Here is a 23133-nt window from a genome sequence, read left to right as displayed (position 1 = left end):
GCCCATTTCTGCAATGAGCATTGACGAGCTCAGCACTGATGGGTGCCCCGGCTTCTGGGGGCGGCAGCCCTTGCTCAGTCAGCGAAGCCCCAGCTAGCTCGGTGCCTCTGGACAAGGGTGGGAGGCAGGTCTGGGGGGCAGTGGGGGGCTGCGTGGGGGCTCTCAGCTTGCCATTCCCTCAGCCTGAATTCAGCAGGACCCCATCTTCTTGCCTGATCAAAGACCCCACAGCCCAAGTGTGACTTGCACATCCCTTCTCCATCATGACCCAGAAAGCTGCAGTGCTGGGGGGACAGGACACGTGTCTACCCAGTCCTGCCTGCGTGGAGTCTCTGCTGTGTCTGATATAGAGGCTGAGCACATGCTGACTTCTCTGGGAGCAAAACGGAGGCGCGTCTGGCTTTCATCCCCGTCCTGGCCTTGGTTCTTCACACACCCAGCAGGTACCAAGTACTTTGGGGGCCTTTTCCCCCCACCAGCTCCTCAAATGCCGCTGATGTCAGCGCTGCGCTCAGCAGCTTTATTGTGAGGAGACAGGCACCGAGCTGTGACATGGTCTCTGCCATTCCCTAAGAAACCAACTTGAAATAAAACAAAAAGGAAAAATTAAAAAAAAACAAAAAGCCACAAGAAGGGGAGAGAGAAGGCTGGAGAGCCCGGCAGTGCCCAAGGACCACCACCACGCAGCACCCGCAGGGTCAGAATTACAGGGGTGCGCTGAGGCTTAAGCGAGCAGGAGCAGCCTGCGCCGGGCTGGCGTGGCTGTGCTGCTGTGCCCTGTCCCCACGCTCACGCTGCTCTGCCCTGTCCCCACGCTCAGCCTGACCCCATGGCAGGGGACCTCGGGGTGCACCGCCAGCGTGAAAACACACGTGGCTGGAAGGGAAGGGTTCTCTCCTTTGCGTGTCTTGGAGGAAAAACAGAAGGTATGGCTGTTTGCAGCACAGCGAGCAAGGCGGGGAATAAAGGATCTGCTCCCGGCCACAGCTGGGTCCTTCTTCAGTGACCCCAAACACCTGGCTGGCTTGCAAACTTAATAAAAATTAACAAACAATAACCGGGAAAATGAAGCAAGGATAAGCTCTTTTCACTACGTCATTATAATTGCACCGACACCCAGAAGTACACAAAAGGATACGTGCCAAGAGCCACCCATCAAAGAGAGGCTTCCTTCCGTGGTGGCTCTCACTTTCACACTTCTTTCACTCCAACCAACAAAAAAAAAGGAAAATAAAAAGAAAAAAATAGAAATAATAGAAAGGGAAAAAATAATTGCAGCAGTTGATGTACAAGCACAGTCTTCCCTTTTCACACATGCGTGGGTTCTGCCTGCCCCGACGTGGCCGGAGCGTCTCCCTGGGGAACAAACTGTTGGTTGTACAAAACACTATGAAGATTTTCTTACAAACACATGCCTGCAGTGTTTACTGGTTGGGGTTTTCTGCAATTTTATTTTCCAATAATAAATATATTATATAATATGTAATAATAAAAATGTTACTAAACCTAGTTTCAAACCTAGGGTTTAGGTCCCTACTGGCTTGTAACTTTTATCTACAGTAAAGTCAGTATATGTTTTTATTTTTAGGAGCGGTAAGGTCTAGCTCATAGACTGGTCAGGCTGAAGTCCCTTTCTTCAAACCTTCCTCTTCCCCCTGGAGAAGGAAAACAGAGGTGGGTTACTCAGCTGGGTCTCAACCTTATCCTCGTGGCAGCTCAAGCATCAAAGCATTTCACAGGTGGGCCAGGTCCTGCCTTTTGAGCAGGGAGAACCATGACCACCATCTCCTATGCTCCCCGAGCTTCCCCAAAGCCACCCAGATGGCTTCTGGCAGCAAGTGCCACCTTGTCTCTGGTTTTCAACCACTGCCTGACACGCGCTTCCCCCTGCCCTCCGCCAGCACCAAGGGGAGGGATGGTTGTGGCCACCACAGGGACCATTTCCTGAAGCTGTTCATTCACTTCTTTATGGTTTCTGCCCCTCTGGCCAGTTGGTCCTGGTAACCTTCAGTAGCTCCTGGAGTTTGGTTGTTTCCTGGTCCAGGTCCCTTGTTATATTTTTTACCAGTTTTTCCTACATAGGAGTCAAAAGAAGGCATCTGCCTGAGCCTCCCTTGGCCCTCTGGTGACCTTCCCCCCTCCAGAACATCTCGGGTCACCTCAGGTCTGCACTGAGCCGCCGCGGTGGCCACAAGCCAGCGATGTGCCACTGCTCCAGCGGCGTGCTCAGAGGCCCTACCTGGGAGGTGTCCTTTAAACACCCCTAAACCCCCAAATCCAGGCACCCCCCGGTGACAACAAACAAGCCACAAGCTCTACCTCGTGCACCAAGGGCTTCAGAGTCGAGAGGGAGCACCCACGTCCTCGTGAGCACCCGCTGGCAGGGGCCACTGGGTTTCCTCTCTCACCTGAGGCTACCACTCATCAGGGTGCAGCATCTAGGCTTCCCCCCACCCTCACAGCCGGCTGGTGAGCTTCACAGGTGAGCGAGAACGGCTCCCACCAGGGCAGCGTGCCCCCTGGGCTTTGCCGGCGATGCGCAATAGAGCTCCTGGCATGTGACAAACTGACAGGGGGTCCGCCAGGCAGCTCGCTTTCCAAATGCGGACGCTCATCTCCCCCCGAGCTCTCCCCATGGCCAGCCCCATGGATCCCACACAATTCAGCCACGCGCCCCATCTCTCTGAGGGGAGCAGGTTTGCAGGCGCTTGCCTGACCTGCAGCTGCTCCATCTGCATCTGCAAGGCTGACGCTTTGAGCTCCAGGCTCTTCCTCTGCTGCTCCTTTCGCTGCAGCACCTTTGACTTCTCAGACAGCTCATTCTTCAGCTTGGCGTACTCCTTCCGCAACCTGGCCAGCTCAGGGTTGTGCCTGCACCAAGAGAAGCAGCGTTATTCCAGCCCGCAGGCCAGTCAAGCATCCCTGGCGTTACCCAGGGGGAACACATCCCCCTGTGGGCCTGGTAACAGGGCTTGAAACATCTCAGCGGTGGCGTTCGCCTGTTTCTGGGACACGCCTGGTCCTTCAGGGACGGGGTGCAGAGAGCTGACACATCACTTTTCAAAAGCTGCGTTTCCATCACAGGAGGCATTCCTTTCTCATGAAGGAGAAGTCGCAAGGATCTGTGTTCCCAGACACAGCAGAAAGCACTCTAGGCAGCTGGAGTCTGCTCTGTAATTAGCTGGGCGCTGTTAATCACCAGCCATTTCAGACCTTCTATAGAAAGGAGCGTGACATTCTTCTCCCTAGCTCCTGTTTGTTCTGTATGCACCAGGCAGGTCCCCGAAGTGGGGAGCAATGCTGCAGCGCCTTCTGGTCCCCTCTGCCCCCCTCCGCTGGCATCAGCACAGGTGACCCCAAAGCAGAGAGGGTTTCCCCTGCCCTTCCACTTGGGAAAAACATCCTTGTTTCCCCTGCCAGGCCCCCAAAAGCCATTTGGCAATCTCTTCCTCACTCCCTCCTCTACCTCCAGCTAGCTGGGGTGCCTGTAGAAGCACCCTCCAGAAAGCGGGTGGCCAAGCCTGATGGACAGCCACCCCCAGGGCTTGCCAGAGGGCGGCCCCAGGCTCTGCCCCCCGCCCCAGTCTTACTTGCTCTCCATCCAGCTGCTGGTCTGGTAGAGGGCATCCCTCAGCATGGAGTTCTCCTGCTGCAGGCGAGCCAGCTGCGTGTTGGGTCTGTTCTCCAGCTGGTCCTGCAGGGTCCGGATCTAGGGAGAGCCCAACAGGGGTTAATGCCGCCACCGCCGGTCCCTCTGCTCCCTCCTGAGAAGCCCACCCCATGAGCAAGAGGGACTGGCAAGGAAGCCACAGTGAGGTGTCTGCTGATGCTGAGAGCCCCGGGGCTGCCACATCCCATGAGGATGCTCCCACCTCCCTCTTCTAGCTTGAGCACCACGGGGCAGGAGCACTGCGGGGCACTCGCCCCTCCCTGAGGCTCTGGTCCCGTCGTCCACCTCGGTCTTCTCCAAAAGACCAGCACCTGCCACCGAAGGCCAGCCGGCAGCCAGCGGAGGAAGCTGCAGAGCACCGCGTGGGGCTCACCTTGTCCTGGAGCTGCTGCGTTTTCTGGGCATGGTCCTGGTTGATGGCCTGCGTGCGTGCCTGCACCGCTGCCATCTCCTGCTCGCGGGCCAGCAGCTGCTCCTTCAGCTTGCCCTCCAGAGCCGTCACCTTAGCCCGCTCGGCCACCAGCTCCTTCGAGGAGAGAAGCCACCCGGTCAGTCCTGAGCGTAGGAATTTCCCTGCTCTAAGGGGACTTGAAACAAGTGGCCTCCGAGCTCAGAAGGCTTTAAAAAGTGTAACCCTTTCGGAGGTGCCCCCATGCCGTGAGGGGCAGGGCCCGTGCCAGGGGTGCCGGGAGGGCTGCGCGGCACTTACCTTGCTCAGCTCCCGCCTCTTGTTTCTGGCAGCGGCTGCAGCCTCCTGCTCAGTGGCGAGCTGCTTCTCCTTCTCCTCCAGCCGGCGTTTCAGGACAGCGACCGGGCCACCCTTCTGCTTGGCCTGCCGGCACAGGGTGGCACATCAGCGGGGACCGCCACCGACCGATCCAACCCCTCCCCCCCACACGCACAGGATCATGCCCTCTGCCCCAGGGAAAATTCAGCTCCCGTCTCTAAGGCTGACCCTCGGGGGACAGCCTGCCCGAAAACGGGCTGCCTTCACCCCTCCGCACCCCCCGAGGCTCGGCCCGGCCCTGGCGGCCACGGCGGTGCTGGCAGCCCTACCGTGTGCCAGGTGTCCTGGACGATGCCCGCTTTCTCCCTCAGGATCTCGATGAGCCGCTGGGCCTCCCCCTCGCTGAACGCCGTGCTGCTGACCGTGGACACAAGCGTCTTGTAGGGCAGGTAGAGGGGCCCATCCGAGTCCGCAGGTGCTGGGGAGGAGAGAGGAGGGGTTGGGAGCGCTCGAGCCAACGGCAGGGCTGAGTAGCATCACCTCAGTTGACTTCAACCCCGTAAGTGCCATTTCACGCCAGCAACCGCCCAGATGTCCACAGCCAAGTTTGATACCTCTCTAACCGAAAGCAATGTGACGAGCGCTGGGGACGGCGCTCACCACAGACAAGCGTTCCCTGAGCCAGCTGCCACCTCTGCCTGGCTCTGCTCCTGCTCCTGCCGCCCTGCCACCGCCCTCCATCACACTGAGCGTTTCCAGCCAGAGCTGGGCACGCTTTGCTAATGCCAGGGAGCAGAGACATGGTGGGCATCAGAAGCTGGACTCCATCGTGACACAGCCTCCCTAGGGGACATCGCTCCACGCAGCGGTGCCGGTGGCGCAGAGCAGCAAGGTCGTCTCCTGCCTTTCACTAGGCAGGTTCGTTCCAGCTCTTTCTTTGCTAAGGGAACGAGATGACTCCAGCCCTTCTCCTATCCCTCTGCTGGCTTACTCAATGGGGATATACGCAGAGGAACTTGGCCTTACCTGGCTCGCGTTTCTTCTCGGATGCACCTGCCTTCTTGACAGGTCCATTAGGCTTCTGCTCCTCATGGGTTGGAAGAACATTTGGTTTCTTGATAGTGACGGAGCTGACAGCTGGAGCACTTTGGTGCTGCTCTGCGATCTTTCCGTTTCGTTTCTCTTCCTTTTCCTTTCCTTTTGCTTTTTTCTCTACAGCTTCCTCTTTCTGCTTTTTCTCTTTTTTCTTCAGCTGGGCGGTTTCATTGTATTTGCCTTGCTTGGCCAAGGCTTCCTCAGAAGGAAGGAGGACCTTCTCCAGGAAGGAGAACAGGAAGATCCCAATGGCCAATACCACCGTCAAACCTCCAAAGACTACAACATCCAGTGTTGGAGGTTCATAGGCATCCATCGTGCCTTATTCTTCTGTGCCTGCAAGACACCAGAACAACAGTTAGTGGGGACAACAAGGAGGTGCAACGGCCTCTCTGGGAGCAGGGAGTGTCCTATGTCCATCTGTGTTTTCAAATGGCACCACGCTCCAAAAAGTGCTCAGGATTCACACACCTCTAATGAGGGCAACCTGACGACACCCCATCCCCCCACCCCAGGTTTGTGCTCCTGCGCAGCACAGCCAGCGCACAGTGCTCCATCCGCACCGCAGGGACCGCCTGTGCTGGCTGCAGCAATCTCCAGAAGAACCAAAGAGGGGGAAGAAAAAAGCAGGGGTGCAACCAGAGAGAGCCATGAGCACAGTGCCCATGACATGTCCAATGGGACGCTTTTGCACGACCCTGGGCGATACCTGCAGCCCTGCGGCAGTAAGAGAGCCCGTTTTCAGACTGCCTGGTGCAGTCTGGCCAAGACCTGGGCTCTCCCTGGGGCACCTGGCCTTTTCTCTGCACCCAGGCGCAGGTGGAAGTGCATCCAGGGTCTCAGCTTTGGAATAAAACACCCCCCTGGCAGGGGAAAGCATGCACGGGAGAGCTTTCCCCAGCTTTGCAACAGCCCTGGCCGCCTCCCTTTGCCACCCGCGCCCTGCGGCACTGCTGGCCTCTGCCCAGCCTGGCAGGGAGGATGCGCGGTGACCGCATCCCACTGGGTAGCGGCTCCCAGCGGCCAGTGATGAGAACCAGCCCAGCAATGATGCTACAGACAGCACACAGAGAACCAAGATGCTACCACCTCCTTGAGATGCAAACACCAAGAAAAGGCCTAAGTTCAAGCCAAAGAAAAGCAGAGCATGGCCATTAACCGTCTCATCTCCCCGGCAGATGCCCGCAGGAAGAAACGAGACTTGCAAAGGGAGTGCTGGATGTGGCACTTCTCTTTCCACCTCTGCCATTAACTGGCGGGCAAACCGGGCACAGGGTCCTTTCCCACCCTCCTCTCCATGCTCAGGTTCTTCACCCATGACACACGGAGCAGCAATGGAGACCGTACTGCCTGGTCTGAGACCTGGCAGGCGGGGTGCAGCCCCACGCGGAGGAAGATGCTGCTGCCTCCACTCTTCTTAACCGCTAACCGAAGCCCGTCCCGAGTCTGGAAGCCAGTCTCTTCCGCGCTGTCCCACTCGCGCGTTTCCCCCGTGGGGGCATCACCTCCACGTGGCTCACAACCCCCCAGATGCTGCAGTCAGGCAGTTCATCGGCGCAGGGGCACTTCCCAGGAGGTGCCCGGCTGCGCTTTCTCGTGATCAACGCATCAAGCCCTCGGCTATCAGAAGTTCCCACCCCGCACCTAACTGAAAACATTTTCAAATTTCCTCTTGAAGAGACTGCAGGTTGAGGAGGGAGGGAGGGGCTGCAAAGGGAGGAGGCAAAATTAAGGCTATAACTAAGGAGATCAGCACCTTTTCAAAACCTCGGTGCTCGCAGGGAGAGACCTCAGAGCCTTTCCCTTTCTAACAGCCGACAGCGGCAAACTCACTCCCAGCCGAATCCGCACCGGTGCAGCCAGGGGGACACAGTGCAAGGAAAGTGTCACCTGCAGCCCCCAGGGGGGTTGTTGAGGGATGTTTCAACCAGCAGCCCAGCTCTCCCTGCCCGCCTCTCCAAGCACCCCAGCCGAAGCAGCAGAGAGCTGGCAGGCAGGCACGCTGCCAACGCCAGCTGGAACCAGCCTCCCCCGGCAGGGCCACCTTCCTACCCCAGGGCACCGCTCGAGATCCCAGCTGATACTACAGGCATCGCTACCCCAGGTCCGCCCAGGCCGTTTCGATTTCAACGGCCTCAGCCGGCTCCATCCCAGCACAGCTGGTGCCAGCTCCCTCCCTCCTGACAACGCAGCATCACTTTGGGATGGTCCCCATCGGGCAGAGGGATTATTCCTAACCTGCAGGGTGAAAAGGGCTGCGTTTCCTCTTCCTGGCAGGAAATAGAAGCGAGGGTCCAGAGAACATGTACCCACGTCCTTCTGCTGGCTTTAGGGCCAGACCAATGCTCCCCGGAGCTGTTCCGGGGCGGAACTGAGCGCCCTGCATTCCTCACCTGGCAACCCCAATGTGCCGGTACCAACAGAGCTGCTGACCTCACAATGCCATCACCAACAGAGCTGCTGACCTGCTGCTGCCACCGCCAACAGAGCTGCTGACCTCACACTGCCACCACCAGTAGAACTCCTGACCTCCCAATGCCACCGTGGCAGACTTGGGCCAAAATTTGCAGCTCCAGCTTAGGGCAAGGGCATCGCTGACTGATGGCAAACGCCCTCCAACCCCACCAGCTGCTCCCGCCACCTCCCAAAGCAGCTGGATGCTGGTTTGGGCTTTGGGTTTTGGTTGGGGTTTCTTTTGGGATACTAGTGAGAGATGAGAACTTCGCAAGTGAAATGCCCTGTGACGGAGCTCAGATGAGCTCTGGCTAAAACTTACAAGGTGTGACTGAATTTTGGAGGCAGTAGAACTGTGCTCAGGACAAGAGCAGGTTTTGCAATGTCTGTGACACCATAGCTGTGCCATGCAGAGCAGCACATCTGCACCACACAGGCTGGAAACCGTTAGATTCCTTCCAGAGCTGCTGCTGTGGCAGAGGACGTTCAGCCCCGTGTCTGTTGAAAGACACGATCTCAAACATACTGTGCAATGGTAGTAATTAGCAATGCGCTTGATTTAGAGGTGTGGTTGTGATTTCTCATTTGAAAAGGCACTGCGTCTCCACGTGGAGAAGCAAAGTTCTAGTCAGCCTGTCAGACACCGCTAACCAAGGAGTCAACACCTTGCGGCAGCATTCAGAAATGTCACGCTAAGCCGGCCTGGCTTGTAGCCAGAGAGCGCTGCCCCCCCCTCGCTTCCTCCTGCTGCACTGGGCCACAATCTTGCAGCCTGCAAGACAGACAGCATCGTTGTGCAGCAGTGCCAGCCTTCACAGGACAGCTGGCCAGTGGACTGGAACTACCCAGGGAGGCTGTGCTGCACATGCGGAAGTTAAAGAAAGAACTCCTGACAAAATGCAGCTTCTCTCCGCATCAGACAGGCTTGGGTTGGGCTCCCCGCCCTCCAAGAAAAGAATCCATTGTTGGTGCCTTGGAGCAGCAAAGCCTTTCTGGTCTCTACAGCCCAGATTCTCACTCTGATTCTTTCACCCACCTCTCCAGAGCCAGCGGGAGCAGAGTCAGCCATTGGAGCCTGCTTGCGTGTAGCCTCCTCACCCGCCGTATCCAGGGTAGCCCTAGAAAGGAGAGATCCGCTCCTGAGAGAGCCTGCGGTGACAAGGGGACGGTCTGAGCACGCATGTAGTGAAAACGTTCTCCCTGGTGTTTCTACATTGCTACTTGGCGTGTAGCCAGATGTCTCCTCTGACACCCGTCGGGGAAAACCATCCAAATGCCTAAGCTAAGGCAGGACTTACCTGCTTGGGTGACCCGATTGCCTCTTCTAATGTTACTACCAAGTGTGTTTGATTGATTACTAGCATGTTGGAATGCCGCATTATTGTGCGTTTTGCCTCTTTTTTTAGGCAGAAAGCATGAATGCCAAGCAAACGGGCCAGAGGACCTGACCGAGCTTGCATGGCTGAGAAGCCAGGAGGCTCCCTGGTCGTAGCTCTTGAAGCAAGTCCCGTGTAGATGTCATGGAGTGCCACAACTCTACAGGCATTCCATGTTTCAATAGATCAGTCATGTAAAGCAACCATTCTAGGCAAGGGTTTCCCTAACTGTAGGGAAGCTGTCTGGTAGAGTAGGTTTTGGAGATGTAGCTCGTATGTACAAATGACCCTCAATAAATCCCATCTAAGGATTCCTCTTGGTGTATTAATATTTGCATGGGTTGCCCGGCAGCCCAACACTGTCCCCGATGGATTAACACTAAAGGTCTCCCAAAATTGTTGGTCCAGTGCTGCAACGTGTCAGTGTATCACGGGATGAAAGGGCGGTGGGTGGGTGGGTGGGTGGGTGGGGTGAGAAAAATCTGGTTCCTGCTCTTAATTTTCTAAACTGTAAAAGGCAAAATTCAGTCAGTCTTTTGGAGGCTACTGGTCAAATTGCCAAGCTCAGAACCCGTTTCCCCTGTAACCATTAAATACAAAAGTGAAAACCTCTAGTGAAAGTTAGGCTAAAACGACCTGTTGGCACAAAAACTGGGTTAAATTCTTCGTGCTTGCAGTTGCAGAGCAGTACTTATAAAGGCTAATTCTGAAGCGAAATAGCAATAAAATAGACACACTTTTCTGGAGAAATCGTCCTAATCCACTCTTGTAAACTCGCGGTGCAGGAAACAAGAGTTAAAGGTTCACTCGTTCTAGAGGGTCAGTGTTCTTGTTGTGAAGTGCCTTGAGTTCCCTTTCAGCCTGAGGGATTCTATAAAAACGGCTTTTTGTTGGCATAGTTGAATTTAGAACTACCTTCGTTTCTCTCATACGCACTTACTAGCGGGTCAGATGCTTCTGCAAGACAGAAGCGGCACTGTCCCCGCCGCTCCCGGCACAGCAGCAGGCTGCGCTGGCTCAGCCGCAGGGCCAGGGAAATGGTGGTCCATGACCTCACGCAGCATGTGCCCTCTCTGGCCACGCTGCGCGGTTCAAACCTTGAATTCAAAGGCAGGCGGTGACGGACTGCTCTGACCTGGCGCCCGTGCGGGTCACCGCGCTGGGAGCACAAGGGTTTCCGATGCAAAGAGATCCACCGGAGCGAAGCTTTGTGACTTTTGAGAAAAGCAAAGCGGGCTTGTTTGTGCCGGGGCTTTTCGCCTGTGTTTCAGTCAGCTCTGAGCTCACCCAAAAGCGGCTCGTCGTCGTCCTCATCAAGGGCTCGTCCTTGCCGAGGTGTCTGCAGGACTGGTCTCTGTCCAAAGTGCAGGTTGAGAAGGAAATGTGGTGACACAGTGGGACTGGTGCTGCCTGACAAACCACGGGAACTCCCAGCCCCAGATCCACCTGATGACGTGCCTCCAGACTGCAGGCATCTTCCAAGAGACAGCCAGCCCAGGTGACGCCGTGGGGGACTTCTGCCTGGGATTTCCTCCCTCGGTTAGGAAAGGGAGCAGGAGAAACCCTGCAAAGGGGGAAGGATGTCAGACCTGGAGGGCAGGAGTGCAGTCTGCACAACGGGAAAGCCCTCGCTCGCATCAGGGACTCGCCTCCAAAGTGCCTTAGTCCCAGGGATCTTTTGAGGGATGAGAAGCCTGAGGTGGCACTTCAGGCCTTGGCTAGGTGCGCTCCCGCAGCTTAGTCTGAGCTAAGGGGCTTTGGGGCGCTCGCAGGAAGTGCCCAGGTGTTGTTCTGGCCTCTGGAATACTCCTGCGTGCCACGGCTGGCAGTAGCTGGCAACCTTCAGAGCTATAATGCTTCAGGCTTGTCCCCGCCATGGAGTCAGTGGGCCCAATTTTATTATCTCCCAAGGCTGTTTATCCTGCTGCCGCTGGAGACTCTGTGGCAAGCAAAATGTTTCTTCCTGTGGCTGTTGAAATCCTTTCCGTTACGGTTTCTCCCAGGTCACCCAGACCTTTTGAAAAGGCAAGGCGAGCAGGGAGAGAGAACATGAGGAACGCTTGCTGTAGCCTGGCCACTTGCTGAGGAGGAAACGGCTTCCCGGCAGGACTACACGAAGAAGAAAAAGGCGAAGGGGTTCAGGTGACGGACCCAGCTCAGAGCCACGCCAGCTCAGCAGGACTGCAGCCCAGGTAGGGCAGCTTGGCTGCAGCAAGAGCACAGCGGGTAGAAACCCTTTCAAGTCCACGTGCGGGCAAGGGTTTCCCAACAGCCATTTTTGTCCATGACCCTGGGGACAGGATTGGGATGGGACATGGAGACTGGTAATTGAGGCCTGAGCGTGAGCAGCAGGTGCTGCAAACACAGTTTAGCGGCTCCAGCAAAGGTGACCTTGGGTGTCTAAGCTGTGGCTTGATAAGCCCGTCACATAGCCAGGCTGAAAGGTAACTCCCGCCGTGGCCGGAATCGGGCAGAAGGATCCAGCATTCCCATCCAAAATCCCCCCGGCTGGGCAGTTGCTTCATCTTTACCAATTAGGTGCCTGCCTGCGGATCCCAGCAGCCCATCTACCTGCGGATCCCAGCAGCCGATCGGCCTGCCCTGAGTCACAGGCTGACAGGTGCCCAGCCGACAGCGCGAGTGCCCCCAGCAAAGCAGGCATGTTGCAAAACGCCACGGGCTCCCAGGAGAGCAGGGGCTGGCCAGTGCTCAGCCCTGTGCTGGTGGGCAAGGCTTGGCTTTCCCTACCCCCTCAGCGTGGACTTCCCCTTCCACCAAGGTGCCGCGAGAAGAAAAAAATCCCAGCAGTACCACTTCAGGTGTGGAAAATTAAGCTCAACCTCTTTCCCCAAAGAGATGGGAGGTTTTTCAGCTTTGCTTAGCAAGAATCTGCCCATCTTTCCTCCTAAAAGAGCCAGCTCGGCGACGTGTCCTGGAAGGGCATCAATGTCCCCCCATGCTGGGGACACCAAATCTGCTCTCACACAGTTTCTGGAGCATCATCAGAGCCCTTAGTGTACTTGGGACACCGGCTGCCCTCCTTGTATTGGCTGGTTTGGGGGCTTTGTTGCTGCTTCTGTGTTAACGCCTGGGTACCATCTGCCCTGTTTTGCCCAAGAGCTCACAATCAAGGGAATCGCTGCTGCAAAAGCAAAAAAGAAAAAGCTGAAAAGCGGAAAGATCGCATCACTTTGCTGCACCTGCTGCTGGGGGGCTCTCGCTACTGGGGGCTCTCCGAGGGTGATGGCCACCCCGCTACGCTCAACAGCTTGCTCCAGCCCAGTTTGCAATGCTGGTAAAATCCAGGCGTTCCCTGACTTTTTGAGGATCTCAAAGGCAAAAGGTATCAGGCCAGGCATGCTGCAGACATGACAGTGCTGTCACTGGCCGTCCTTGGTTCATGAGGTCCTTCCCATGCGCCGCAAAGCCCAGGTAGAGAAACTGAAGGCTAATGGTGGCTGCGGGGAAAAGCTCTGCTCACCGGGTTTGTCCCTCCGGTGCGGGGAGATGGACCTGCCAGAGCCCGGGGTACTTGTCGGGTATGCAGCCTATGCACGTACAACAGGGCTGGGGGTTGCAGCGGCAGCAAGGCTTGTAGTGAGTGCGTGGGGTCTCAGCTGCCGCGCAAGGGGCTGGGGCCACCACCTCCCGGGGACACACAGCCCTCTGGCCAGGTGCGGCGCTCCATCACCTCCCATCCTGAGAGGCACTGCAGGCAGTGATGGAGGGGTGTCACCGAGCCACCCACCGGATCTGGGGAGGCGGGGGTGGTCCTTCTCGCGGCTCAGCGTGACCCCCCAAAGGTGCTCAGCCCATTTCTGCAATGAGCATTGACGAGCTCAGCACTGATGGGTGCCCCGGCTTCTGGGGGCGGCAGCCCTTGCTCAGTCAGCGAAGCCCCAGCTAGCTCGGTGCCTCTGGACAAGGGTGGGAGGCAGGTCTGGGGGGCAGTGGGGGGCTGCGTGGGGGCTCTCAGCTTGCCATTCCCTCAGCCTGAATTCAGCAGGACCCCATCTTCTTGCCTGATCAAAGACCCCACAGCCCAAGTGTGACTTGCACATCCCTTCTCCATCATGACCCAGAAAGCTGCAGTGCTGGGGGGACAGGACACGTGTCTACCCAGTCCTGCCTGCGTGGAGTCTCTGCTGTGTCTGATATAGAGGCTGAGCACATGCTGACTTCTCTGGGAGCAAAACGGAGGCGCGTCTGGCTTTCATCCCCGTCCTGGCCTTGGTTCTTCACACACCCAGCAGGTACCAAGTACTTTGGGGGCCTTTTCCCCCCACCAGCTCCTCAAATGCCGCTGATGTCAGCGCTGCGCTCAGCAGCTTTATTGTGAGGAGACAGGCACCGAGCTGTGACATGGTCTCTGCCATTCCCTAAGAAACCAACTTGAAATAAAACAAAAAGGAAAAATTAAAAAAAAAAAAAAAAGCCACAAGAAGGGGAGAGAGAAGGCTGGAGAGCCCGGCAGTGCCCAAGGACCACCACCACGCAGCACCCGCAGGGTCAGAATTACAGGGGTGCGCTGAGGCTTAAGCGAGCAGGAGCAGCCTGCGCCGGGCTGGCGTGGCTGTGCTGCTGTGCCCTGTCCCCACGCTCACGCTGCTCTGCCCTGTCCCCACGCTCAGCCTGACCCCATGGCAGAGGACCTCGGGGTGCACCGCCAGCGTGAAAACACACGTGGCTGGAAGGGAAGGGTTCTCTCCTTTGCGTGTCTTGGAGGAAAAACAGAAGGTATGGCTGTTTGCAGCACAGCGAGCAAGGCGGGGAATAAAGGATCTGCTCCCGGCCACAGCTGGGTCCTTCTTCAGTGACCCCAAACACCTGGCTGGCTTGCAAACTTAATAAAAATTAACAAACAATAACCGGGAAAATGAAGCAAGGATAAGCTCTTTTCACTACGTCATTATAATTGCACCGACACCCAGAAGTACACAAAAGGATACGTGCCAAGAGCCACCCATCAAAGAGAGGCTTCCTTCCGTGGTGGCTCTCACTTTCACACTTCTTTCACTCCAACCAACAAAAAAAAAGGAAAATAAAAAGAAAAAAATAGAAATAATAGAAAGGGAAAAAATAATTGCAGCAGTTGATGTACAAGCACAGTCTTCCCTTTTCACACATGCGTGGGTTCTGCCTGCCCCGACGTGGCCGGAGCGTCTCCCTGGGGAACAAACTGTTGGTTGTACAAAACACTATGAAGATTTTCTTACAAACACATGCCTGCAGTGTTTACTGGTTGGGGTTTTCTGCAATTTTATTTTCCAATAATAAATATATTATATAATATGTAATAATAAAAATGTTACTAAACCTAGTTTCAAACCTAGGGTTTAGGTCCCTACTGGCTTGTAACTTTTATCTACAGTAAAGTCAGTATATGTTTTTATTTTTAGGAGCGGTAAGGTCTAGCTCATAGACTGGTCAGGCTGAAGTCCCTTTCTTCAAACCTTCCTCTTCCCCCTGGAGAAGGAAAACAGAGGTGGGTTACTCAGCTGGGGCTCAACCTTATCCTCGTGGCAGCTCAAGCATCAAAGCATTTCACAGGTGGGCCAGGTCCTGCCTTTTGAGCAGGGAGAACCATGACCACCATCTCCTATGCTCCCCGAGCTTCCCCAAAGCCACCCAGATGGCTTCTGGCAGCAAGTGCCACCTTGTCTCTGGTTTTCAACCACTGCCTGACACGCGCTTCCCCCTGCCCTCCGCCAGCACCAAGGGGAGGGATGGCTGTGGCCACCACCAGTACCGTTTCCTGAAGCTGTTCATTCACTTCTTTATTGTTTCTGCCCCTCTGGCCAGTTGGTCCTGGTAACCTTCAGTAGCTCCTGGAGTTTGGTTGCTGTCTGGATCCGGATATGGCTTAATTTTTGTTCAAGTTCTTCCTGCACAGGAGTCAAAAGAAGGCATCTGCCTGAGCCTCCCTTGGCCCTCTGGTGACCTTCCCCCCTCCAGAACATCTCGGGTCACCTCAGGTCTGCACTGAGCCGCCGCGGTGGCCACAAGCCAGCGATGTGCCACTGCTCCAGCGGCGTGCTCAGAGGCCCTACCTGGGAGGTGTCCTTTAAACACCCCTAAACCCCCAAATCCAGGCACCCCCCGGCGACAACAAACAAGCCACAAGCTCTACCTCGTGCACCAAGGGCTTCAGAGTCGAGAGGGAGCACCCACGTCCTCGTGAGCACCCGCTGGCAGGGGCCACTGGGTTTCCTCTCTCACCTGAGGCTACCACTCATCAGGGTGCAGCATCTAGGCTTCCCCCCACCCTCACAGCCGGCTGGTGAGCTTCACAGGTGAGCGAGAACGGCTCCCACCAGGGCAGCGTGCCCCCTGGGCTTTGCCGGCGATGCGCAATAGAGCTCCTGGCATGTGACAAACTGACAGGGGGTCCGCCAGGCAGCTCGCTTTCCAAATGCGGACGCTCATCTCCCCCCGAGCTCTCCCCATGGCCAACCCCACGGATCCCACACAATTCAGCCACGCGCCCCATCTCTCTGAGGGGAGCAGGTTTGCAGGCGCTTGCCTGACCTGCAGCTGCTCCATCTGCATCTGCAAGGCTGCTGCTTTGAGCTCCAGGCTCTTCCTCTGCTGCTCCTCTTGCTGCAGCACCTTTGACTTCTCAGACAGCTCGTTCAACAGCTTGCCACAGCTCTCCTGTAACCTGGCCATCTTATCGTTTTGCCTGCACCAAGAGAAGCAGCGTTATTCCAGCCCGCAGGCCAGTCAAGCATCCCTGGCGTTACCCAGGGGGAACACATCCCCCTGTGGGCCTGGTAACAGGGCTTGAAACATCTCAGCGGTGGCGTTCGCCTGTTTCTGGGACACGCCTGGTCCTTCAGGGACGGGGTGCAGAGAGCTGACACATCACTTTTCAAAAGCTGCGTTTCCATCACAGGAGGCATTCCTTTCTCATGAAGGAGAAGTCGCAAGGATCTGTGTTCCCAGACACAGCAGAAAGCACTCTAGGCAGCTGGAGTCTGCTCTGTAATTAGCTGGGCGCTGTTAATCACCAGCCATTTCAGACCTTCTATAGAAAGGAGCGTGACATTCTTCTCCCTAGCTCCTGTTTGTTCTGTATGCACCAGGCAGGTCTCGGTTCTCTGCAGCACCGCTCCCATCAAGGAGCCAGCTACGTTTCTTCTGAAGTTGGTGAGCACAAGCTCCCCGAAGTGGGGATCAATGCTGCAGCGCCTTCTGGTCCCCTCTGCCCCCCTCCGCTGGCATCAGCACAGGTGACCCCAAAGCAGAGAGGGTTTCCCCTGCCCTTCCACTTGGGAAAAACATCCTTGTTTCCCCTGCCAGGCCCCCAAAAGCCATTTGGCAATCTCTTCCTCACTCCCTCCTCTACCTCCAGCTAGCTGGGGTGCCTGTAGAAGCACCCTCCAGAAAGCGGGTGGCCAAGCCTGATGGACAGCCACCCCCAGGGCTTGCCAGAGGGCGGCCCCAGGCTCTGCCCCCCGCCCCAGTCTTACTTGCTCTCCAGCCAGCTGGTGGCCTGGTAGAAGGCATCCCTCAGCATGGAGTTCTCCTGCTGCAGGTGAACCAGCTGCATGTTGGGTCTGTTCTCCAGCTGGTCCTGCAGGGTCCGGATCTAGGGAGAGCACAACAGGGGTTAATGCCGCCACCCGCCGGTCCCTCTGCTCCCTCCTGAGAAGCCCACCCCATGAGCAAGAGGGACTGGCAAGGAAGCCACAGCGAGGTGTCTGCTGATGCTGAGAGCCCCGGGGCTGCCGCATCCCATGAGGATGCTCCCACCTCCCTCTTCTAGCTTGAGCACCACGGGGCAGGAGCACTGCGGGGCACTCGCCCCTCCCTGAGGCTCTGGTCCCCTTGTCCACCTCGGTCTTCTCCAAAAGACCAGCACCTGCCACCGAAGGCCAGCCGGCAGCCAGCGGAGGAAGCTGCAGAGCACCGCATGGGGCTCACCTTGTCCTGGAGCTGCTGCGTTTTCTGGGCATGGTCCTGGTTGATGGCCTGCGTGCGTGCCTGCACCGCTGCCATCTCCTTCTCACGGGCCAGCAGCTGCCTCTTCAGCTTGCTCTGCATGTCCATCGCCTTGATCCACTCAGCCACCAGCTCCTTCGAGGAGAGAAGCCACCCGGTCAGTCCTGAGCGTAGGAATTTCCCTGCTTTAAGGGTTCTCGAAACAAGTGGCCTCCGAGCTCAGGCGGCTTTAAAAAGTGTAACCCTTTCGGAGGTGCCCCCATGCCCAGCTACACCGTTTCGCACTTCCATTTCCTCCTGCATTATGCTTTGGGCTCAGTGGCCACTGGATGCCACAATGGGCCAGCCAAGACAAAGAAATAAGAGCCTGGAATTTTATTCCCTTCACCCAGGATCAATAACATCACATCAAGTTTGGGGCAAAGCAGGAAAATTAAAAAAACAAAACACCCCCACAAACCAAACACACACCCCCCTCCGCCCCCTGCCAAGGCCTGTTGGCTGGCTGGGGTGATGCCGTGCCGCTGCCCTGGGCTGCCTGCACAGGCCGGGGTTTAGCACAGCACTCAGTGCACAGGGTGGCTTCGCCCTCTCCTCTCCTGCCTGCAGGCAGATGGACCTGCTGCAGCAGGGTCCTGGCGGCTGCAGGGCAGAAGGTGCTGAGCACGACGCGCCGGGGATTCGTTCTGACTTCAACACCCAACAAGAGGTGGAGGCAAGGGGCTGAGTCAGGCAAGGGGCTGTAAATAGCACCAGGCTCCTTAAAAAGGGACTGATCAACACCTTCTCAGCTCAGGGGCTCTGGGCAGTGGTGAGAAGGGCTTTATTGTCCTCCGTAAAGCAGCAGAAAGCTGCAGTCTCTTACGGGCATGGCTTCAGCCCGCTCCTGCTGCGGCTGCCAACAGGGGCTACCAGGCAGCTCTTTGGGCCGGTACCTCCCCACGCTGCATCAGGCCCAGGAGAGGAGCTCAGGTGGGCATGTCCTCCCCTTTTTGGGGAGAAAACAGCAAATGGATGAAGGACCCAGAGAGCCCCTAGGCTTCACCTCCAAGGGTGGGTTAAATGCGGGCACTGGGAAGCATACGGCGAGCCGTGAAGGGCAGGGCCCGTGCCAGGGGTGCCGGGAGGGCTGCGTGGCACTTACCTCGCTCAGCTCCCACATCTTGTTTCTGGCAGCAGCTGTAGCCTCCTGCTCAGTGGCGAGCTGCTTCTCCTTCTCCTCCAGCCGGCGTTTCAGGACAGTGACAGGGTCACCCTTCTGCATGGCCTGCCGGCACAGGGTGGCACATCAGCGGGGACCGCCACCGACCGATCCAACCCCTCCCCCCCACACGCACAGGATCATGCCCTCTGCCCCAGGGAAAATTCAGCTCCCGTCTCTAAGGCTGACCCTCGGGGGACAGCCTGCCTGAAAACGGGCTGCCTTCACCCCTCCGCACCCCCCGAGGCTCGGCCCGGCCCTGGCGGCCACGGCGGTGCTGGCAGCCCTACCGTGTGCCAGGTGTCCTGGACGATGCCCGCTTTCTCCCTCAGGATCTCGATGAGCCGCTGGGCCTCCCCCTCGCTGAACGCCGTGCTGCTGACCGTGGACACAAGCGTCTTGTAGGGCAGGTAGAGGGGCCCATCCGAGTCCACAGGTGCTGGGGAGGAGAGAGGAGGGGTTGGGAGCGCTCGAGCCAACGGCAGGGCTGAGTAGCATCACCTCAGTTGACTTCAACCCCGTAAGTGCCATTTCACGCCAGCAACCGCCCAGATGTCCACAGCCAAGTTTGATACCTCTCTAACCGAAAGCAATGTGACGAGCGCTGGGGACGGCGCTCACCACAGACAAGCGTTCCCTGAGCCAGCTGCCACCTCTGCCTGGCTCTGCTCCTGCTCCTGCCGCCCTGCCACCGCCCTCCATCACACTGAGCGTTTCCAGCCGGAGCTGGGCACGCTTTGCTAATGCCAGGGAGCAGAGACATGGTGGGCATCAGAAGCTGGACTCCATCGTGACACAGCCTCCCTAGGGGACATCGCTCCACGCAGCGGTGCCGGTGGCGCAGAGCAGCAAGGTCGTCTCCTGCCTTTCACTAGGCAGGTTCGTTCCAGCTCTTTTTTGCTAAGGGAACAAGATGACTCCAGCCCTTCTCCTATCCCTCTGCCGGCTTATTCAATGGGGATATACGCAGAGGAACTTGGCCTTACCTGACTCGCTCTTGTTGGATGCAGCTGCCTTCTTGACAGGTCCATTATGCCTCTGCCCCGCATGGGCTGGAAGAGCACTGGTTTTCTTGATGGTGACGGAGCTGTCGACCGGAGCACTTTGGTGCTGCTCTGGGATATTTCCGTTAGGTTTCTCTTCCATTTTCTTTCCTTTTCCTTTTTTCCCAACAGCTTTCTTTTTCTTCTTTGCCACTTTTTTCTGCTGCTTGGTCTTATTAATGTATTTGCCTTGCTTGGCCAAGGCTTCCACAGAAGGAAGGAGGACCTTCTCCAGGAAGGAGAACAGGAAGATCCCAATGGCCAATACCACCATCAGACCTCCAAAGACCATAACACCCAGCGTCTGAGGGTCATAGGCATCCATCATGCCTTACTCTTCTGTGCCTGCAAGACACCAGGACAACAGTTAGTGGGGACAACAAGGAGGTGCAACGGCCTCTCTGGGAGCAGGGAGTCTCCTATGTCCATCTGTGTTTTCAAATGGCACCACGCTCCAAAAAGTGCTCAGGATTCACACACCTCTAATGAGGGCAACCTGACGACACCCCTCCACCCCCACCCCCAGGTTTGTGCTCCTGCGCAGCACAGCCAGCGCACAGTGCTCCATCCGCACTGCAGGGACCGCCTGTGCTGGCTGCAGCAATCTCCAGAAGAACCAAAGAGGGGGAAGAAAAAAGCAGGGGTGCAACCAGAGAGAGCCATGAGCACAGTGCCCATGACATGTCCAATGGGACGCTTTTGCACGACCCTGGGCGATACCTGCAGCCCTGCGGCAGTAAGAGAGCCCGTTTTCAGACTGCCTGGTGCAGTCTGGCCAAGACCTGGGCTCTCCCTGGGGCACCTGGCCTTTTCTCTGCACCCAGGCGCAGGTGGAAGTGCATCCAGGGTCTCAGCTTTGGAATAAAACACCCCCCTGGCAGGGGAAAGCATGCACGGGAGAGCTTTCCCCAGCTTTGCAACAGCCCTGGCCGCCTCCCTTTGCCACCCGCGCCCTGCGGCACTGCTGGCCTCTGCCCAGCCTGGCAGGGAGGATGCGCGGTGACCGCATCCCACTGGGTAGCTGCTCCCAGCGGCCAGTGATGAGAACCAGCCCAGCAATGATGCTACAGACAGCACACAGAGAACCAAGATGCTACCACCTCCTTGAGATGCAAACACCAAGAAAAGGCCTAAGTTCAAGCCAAAGAAAAGCAGAGCATGGCCATTAACCGTCTCATCTCCCCGGCAGATGCCCGCAGGAAGAAACGAGACTTGCAAAGGGAGTGCTGGATGTGGCACTTCTCTTTCCACCTCTGCCATTAACTGGCGGGCAAACCGGGCACAGGGTCCTTTCCCACCCTCCTCTCCATGCTCAGGTTCTTCACCCATGACACACGGAGCAGCAATGGAGACCGTACTGCCTGGTCTGAGACCTGGCAGGCGGGGTGCAGCCCCACGCGGAGGAAGATGCTGCTGCCTCCACTCTTCTTAACCGCTAACCGAAGCCCGTCCCGAGTCTGGAAGCCAGTCTCTTCCGCGCTGTCCCACTCGCGCGTTTCCCCCGTGGGGGCATCACCTCCACGTGGCTCACAACCCCCCAGATGCTGCAGTCAGGCAGTTCATCGGCGCAGGGGCACTTCCCAGGAGGTGCCCGGCTGCGCTTTCTCGTGATCAACGCATCAAGCCCTCGGCTATCAGAAGTTCCCACCCCGCACCTAACTGAAAACATTTTCAAATTTCCTCTTGAAGAGACTGCAGGTTGAGGAAGGAGGGAGGGGCTGCAAAGGGAGGAGGCAAAATTAAGGCTATAACTAAGGAGATCAGCACCTTTTCAAAACCTCGGTGCTCGCAGGGAGAGACCTCAGAGCCTTTCCCTTTCTAACAGCCGACAGCGGCAAACTCACTCCCAGCCGAATCCGCACCGGTGCAGCCAGGGGGACACAGTGCAAGGAAAGTGTCACCTGCAGCCCCCAGGGGGGTTGTTGAGGGATGTTTCAACCAGCAGCCCAGCTCTCCCTGCCCGCCTCTCCAAGCACCCCAGCCGAAGCAGCAGAGAGCTGGCAGGCAGGCACGCTGCCAACGCCAGCTGGAACCAGCCTCCCCCGGCAGGGCCACCTTCCTACCCCAGGGCACCGCTCGAGATCCCAGCTGATACTACAGGCATCGCTACCCCAGGTCCGCCCAGGCCGTTTCGATTTCAACGGCCTCAGCCGGCTCCATCCCAGCACAGCTGGTGCCAGCTCCCTCCCTCCTGACAACGCAGCATCACTTTGGGATGGTCCCCATCGGGCAGAGGGATTATTCCTAACCTGCAGGGTGAAAAGGGCTGCGTTTCCTCTTCCTGGCAGGAAATAGAAGCGAGGGTCCAGAGAACATGTACCCACGTCCTTCTGCTGGCTTTAGGGCCAGACCAATGCTCCCCGGAGCTGTTCCGGGGCGGAACTGAGCGCCCTGCATTCCTCACCTGGCAACCCCAATGTGCCGGTACCAACAGAGCTGCTGACCTCACAATGCCATCGCCAACAGAGCTGCTGACCTGCTGCTGCCACCGCCAACAGAGCTGCTGACCTCACACTGCCACCACCAGTAGAACTCCTGACCTCCCAATGCCACCGTGGCAGACTTAGGCCAAAATTTGCAGCTCCAGCTTAGGGCAAGGGCATCGCTGACTGATGGCAAACGCCCTCCAACCCCACCAGCTGCTCCCGCCACCTCCCAAAGCAGCTGGATGCTGGTTTGGGCTTTGGGTTTTGGTTGGGGTTTCTTTTGGGATACTAGTGAGAGATGAGAACTTCGCAAGTGAAATGCCCTGTGACGGAGCTCAGATGAGCTCTGGCTAAAACTTACAAGGTGTGACTGAATTTTGGAGGCAGTAGAACTGTGCTCAGGACAAGAGCAGGTTTTGCAATGTCTGTGACACCATAGCTGTGCCATGCAGAGCAGCACATCTGCACCACACAGGCTGGAAACCGTTAGATTCCTTCCAGAGCTGCTGCTGTGGCAGAGGACGTTCAGCCCCGTGTCTGTTGAAAGACACGATCTCAAACATACTGTGCAATGGTAGTAATTAGCAATGCGCTTGATTTAGAGGTGTGGTTGTGATTTCTCATTTGAAAAGGCACTGCGTCTCCACGTGGAGAAGCAAAGTTCTAGTCAGCCTGTCAGACACCGCTAACCAAGGAGTCAACACCTTGCGGCAGCATTCAGAAATGTCACGCTAAGCCGGCCTGGCTTGTAGCCAGAGAGCGCTGCCCCCCCCCTCGCTTCCTCCTGCTGCACTGGGCCACAATCTTGCAGCCTGCAAGACAGACAGCATCGTTGTGCAGCAGTGCCAGCCTTCACAGGACAGCTGGCCAGTGGACTGGAACTACCCAGGGAGGCTGTGCTGCACATGCGGAAGTTAAAGAAAGAACTCCTGACAAAATGCAGCTTCTCTCCGCATCAGACAGGCTTGGGTTGGGCTCCCCGCCCTCCAAGAAAAGAATCCATTGTTGGTGCCTTGGAGCAGCAAAGCCTTTCTGGTCTCTACAGCCCAGATTCTCACTCTGATTCTTTCACCCACCTCTCCAGAGCCAGCGGGAGCAGAGTCAGCCATTGGAGCCTGCTTGCGTGTAGCCTCCTCACCCGCCGTATCCAGGGTAGCCCTAGAAAGGAGAGATCCGCTCCTGAGAGAGCCTGCGGTG

General features: G+C 57.1%; 1 protein-coding gene across 1 annotated transcript; it reads right to left on the bottom strand.

Annotated features, from left to right (window-relative positions):
* Positions 1–2456: 2456 nt before the first annotated feature.
* On the bottom strand, positions 2457–9587 carry LOC130157660 (ribosome-binding protein 1-like). The gene is made up of 7 exons (XM_056357541.1): positions 8983–9587; positions 5424–5828; positions 4727–4875; positions 4380–4502; positions 4044–4196; positions 3591–3709; positions 2457–2871 (listed from the first exon to the last, which is right to left on the bottom strand). The coding sequence occupies exons 2-7, from the start codon at positions 5806–5808 to the stop codon at positions 2457–2459; spliced, it is 1344 nt and encodes a 447-aa protein (XP_056213516.1). The 5' UTR covers positions 5809–5828; positions 8983–9587.
* Positions 9588–23133: the final 13546 nt, after the last annotated feature.

The sequence above is a fragment of the Falco biarmicus genome, chromosome 12, assembly GCF_023638135.1.
Source record: "Falco biarmicus isolate bFalBia1 chromosome 12, bFalBia1.pri, whole genome shotgun sequence".
NCBI lineage: Eukaryota > Metazoa > Chordata > Aves > Falconiformes > Falconidae > Falco > Falco biarmicus.
Note: the sequence above shows the minus strand (reverse complement) of the source record. Positions and strands in the feature narration are given on the sequence as shown.

Bases quoted from the DNA above. Each gene is read 5' to 3' on its own strand.
- LOC130157660 (XM_056357541.1), bottom strand. From the start codon at position 5,808: ATGGATGCCTATGAACCTCCAACACTGGATGTTGTAGTCTTTGGAGGT. The intron at 4,197-4,379 runs GTAAGTGCCGCG...CTCTCCTCGAAG, and splicing joins AGAGGCGGGAGCTGAGCAAG to GAGCTGGTGGCCGAGCGGGC. The intron at 3,710-4,043 runs GTGAGCCCCACG...GGCTCTCCCTAG, and splicing joins CGCAGCAGCTCCAGGACAAG to ATCCGGACCCTGCAGGACCA.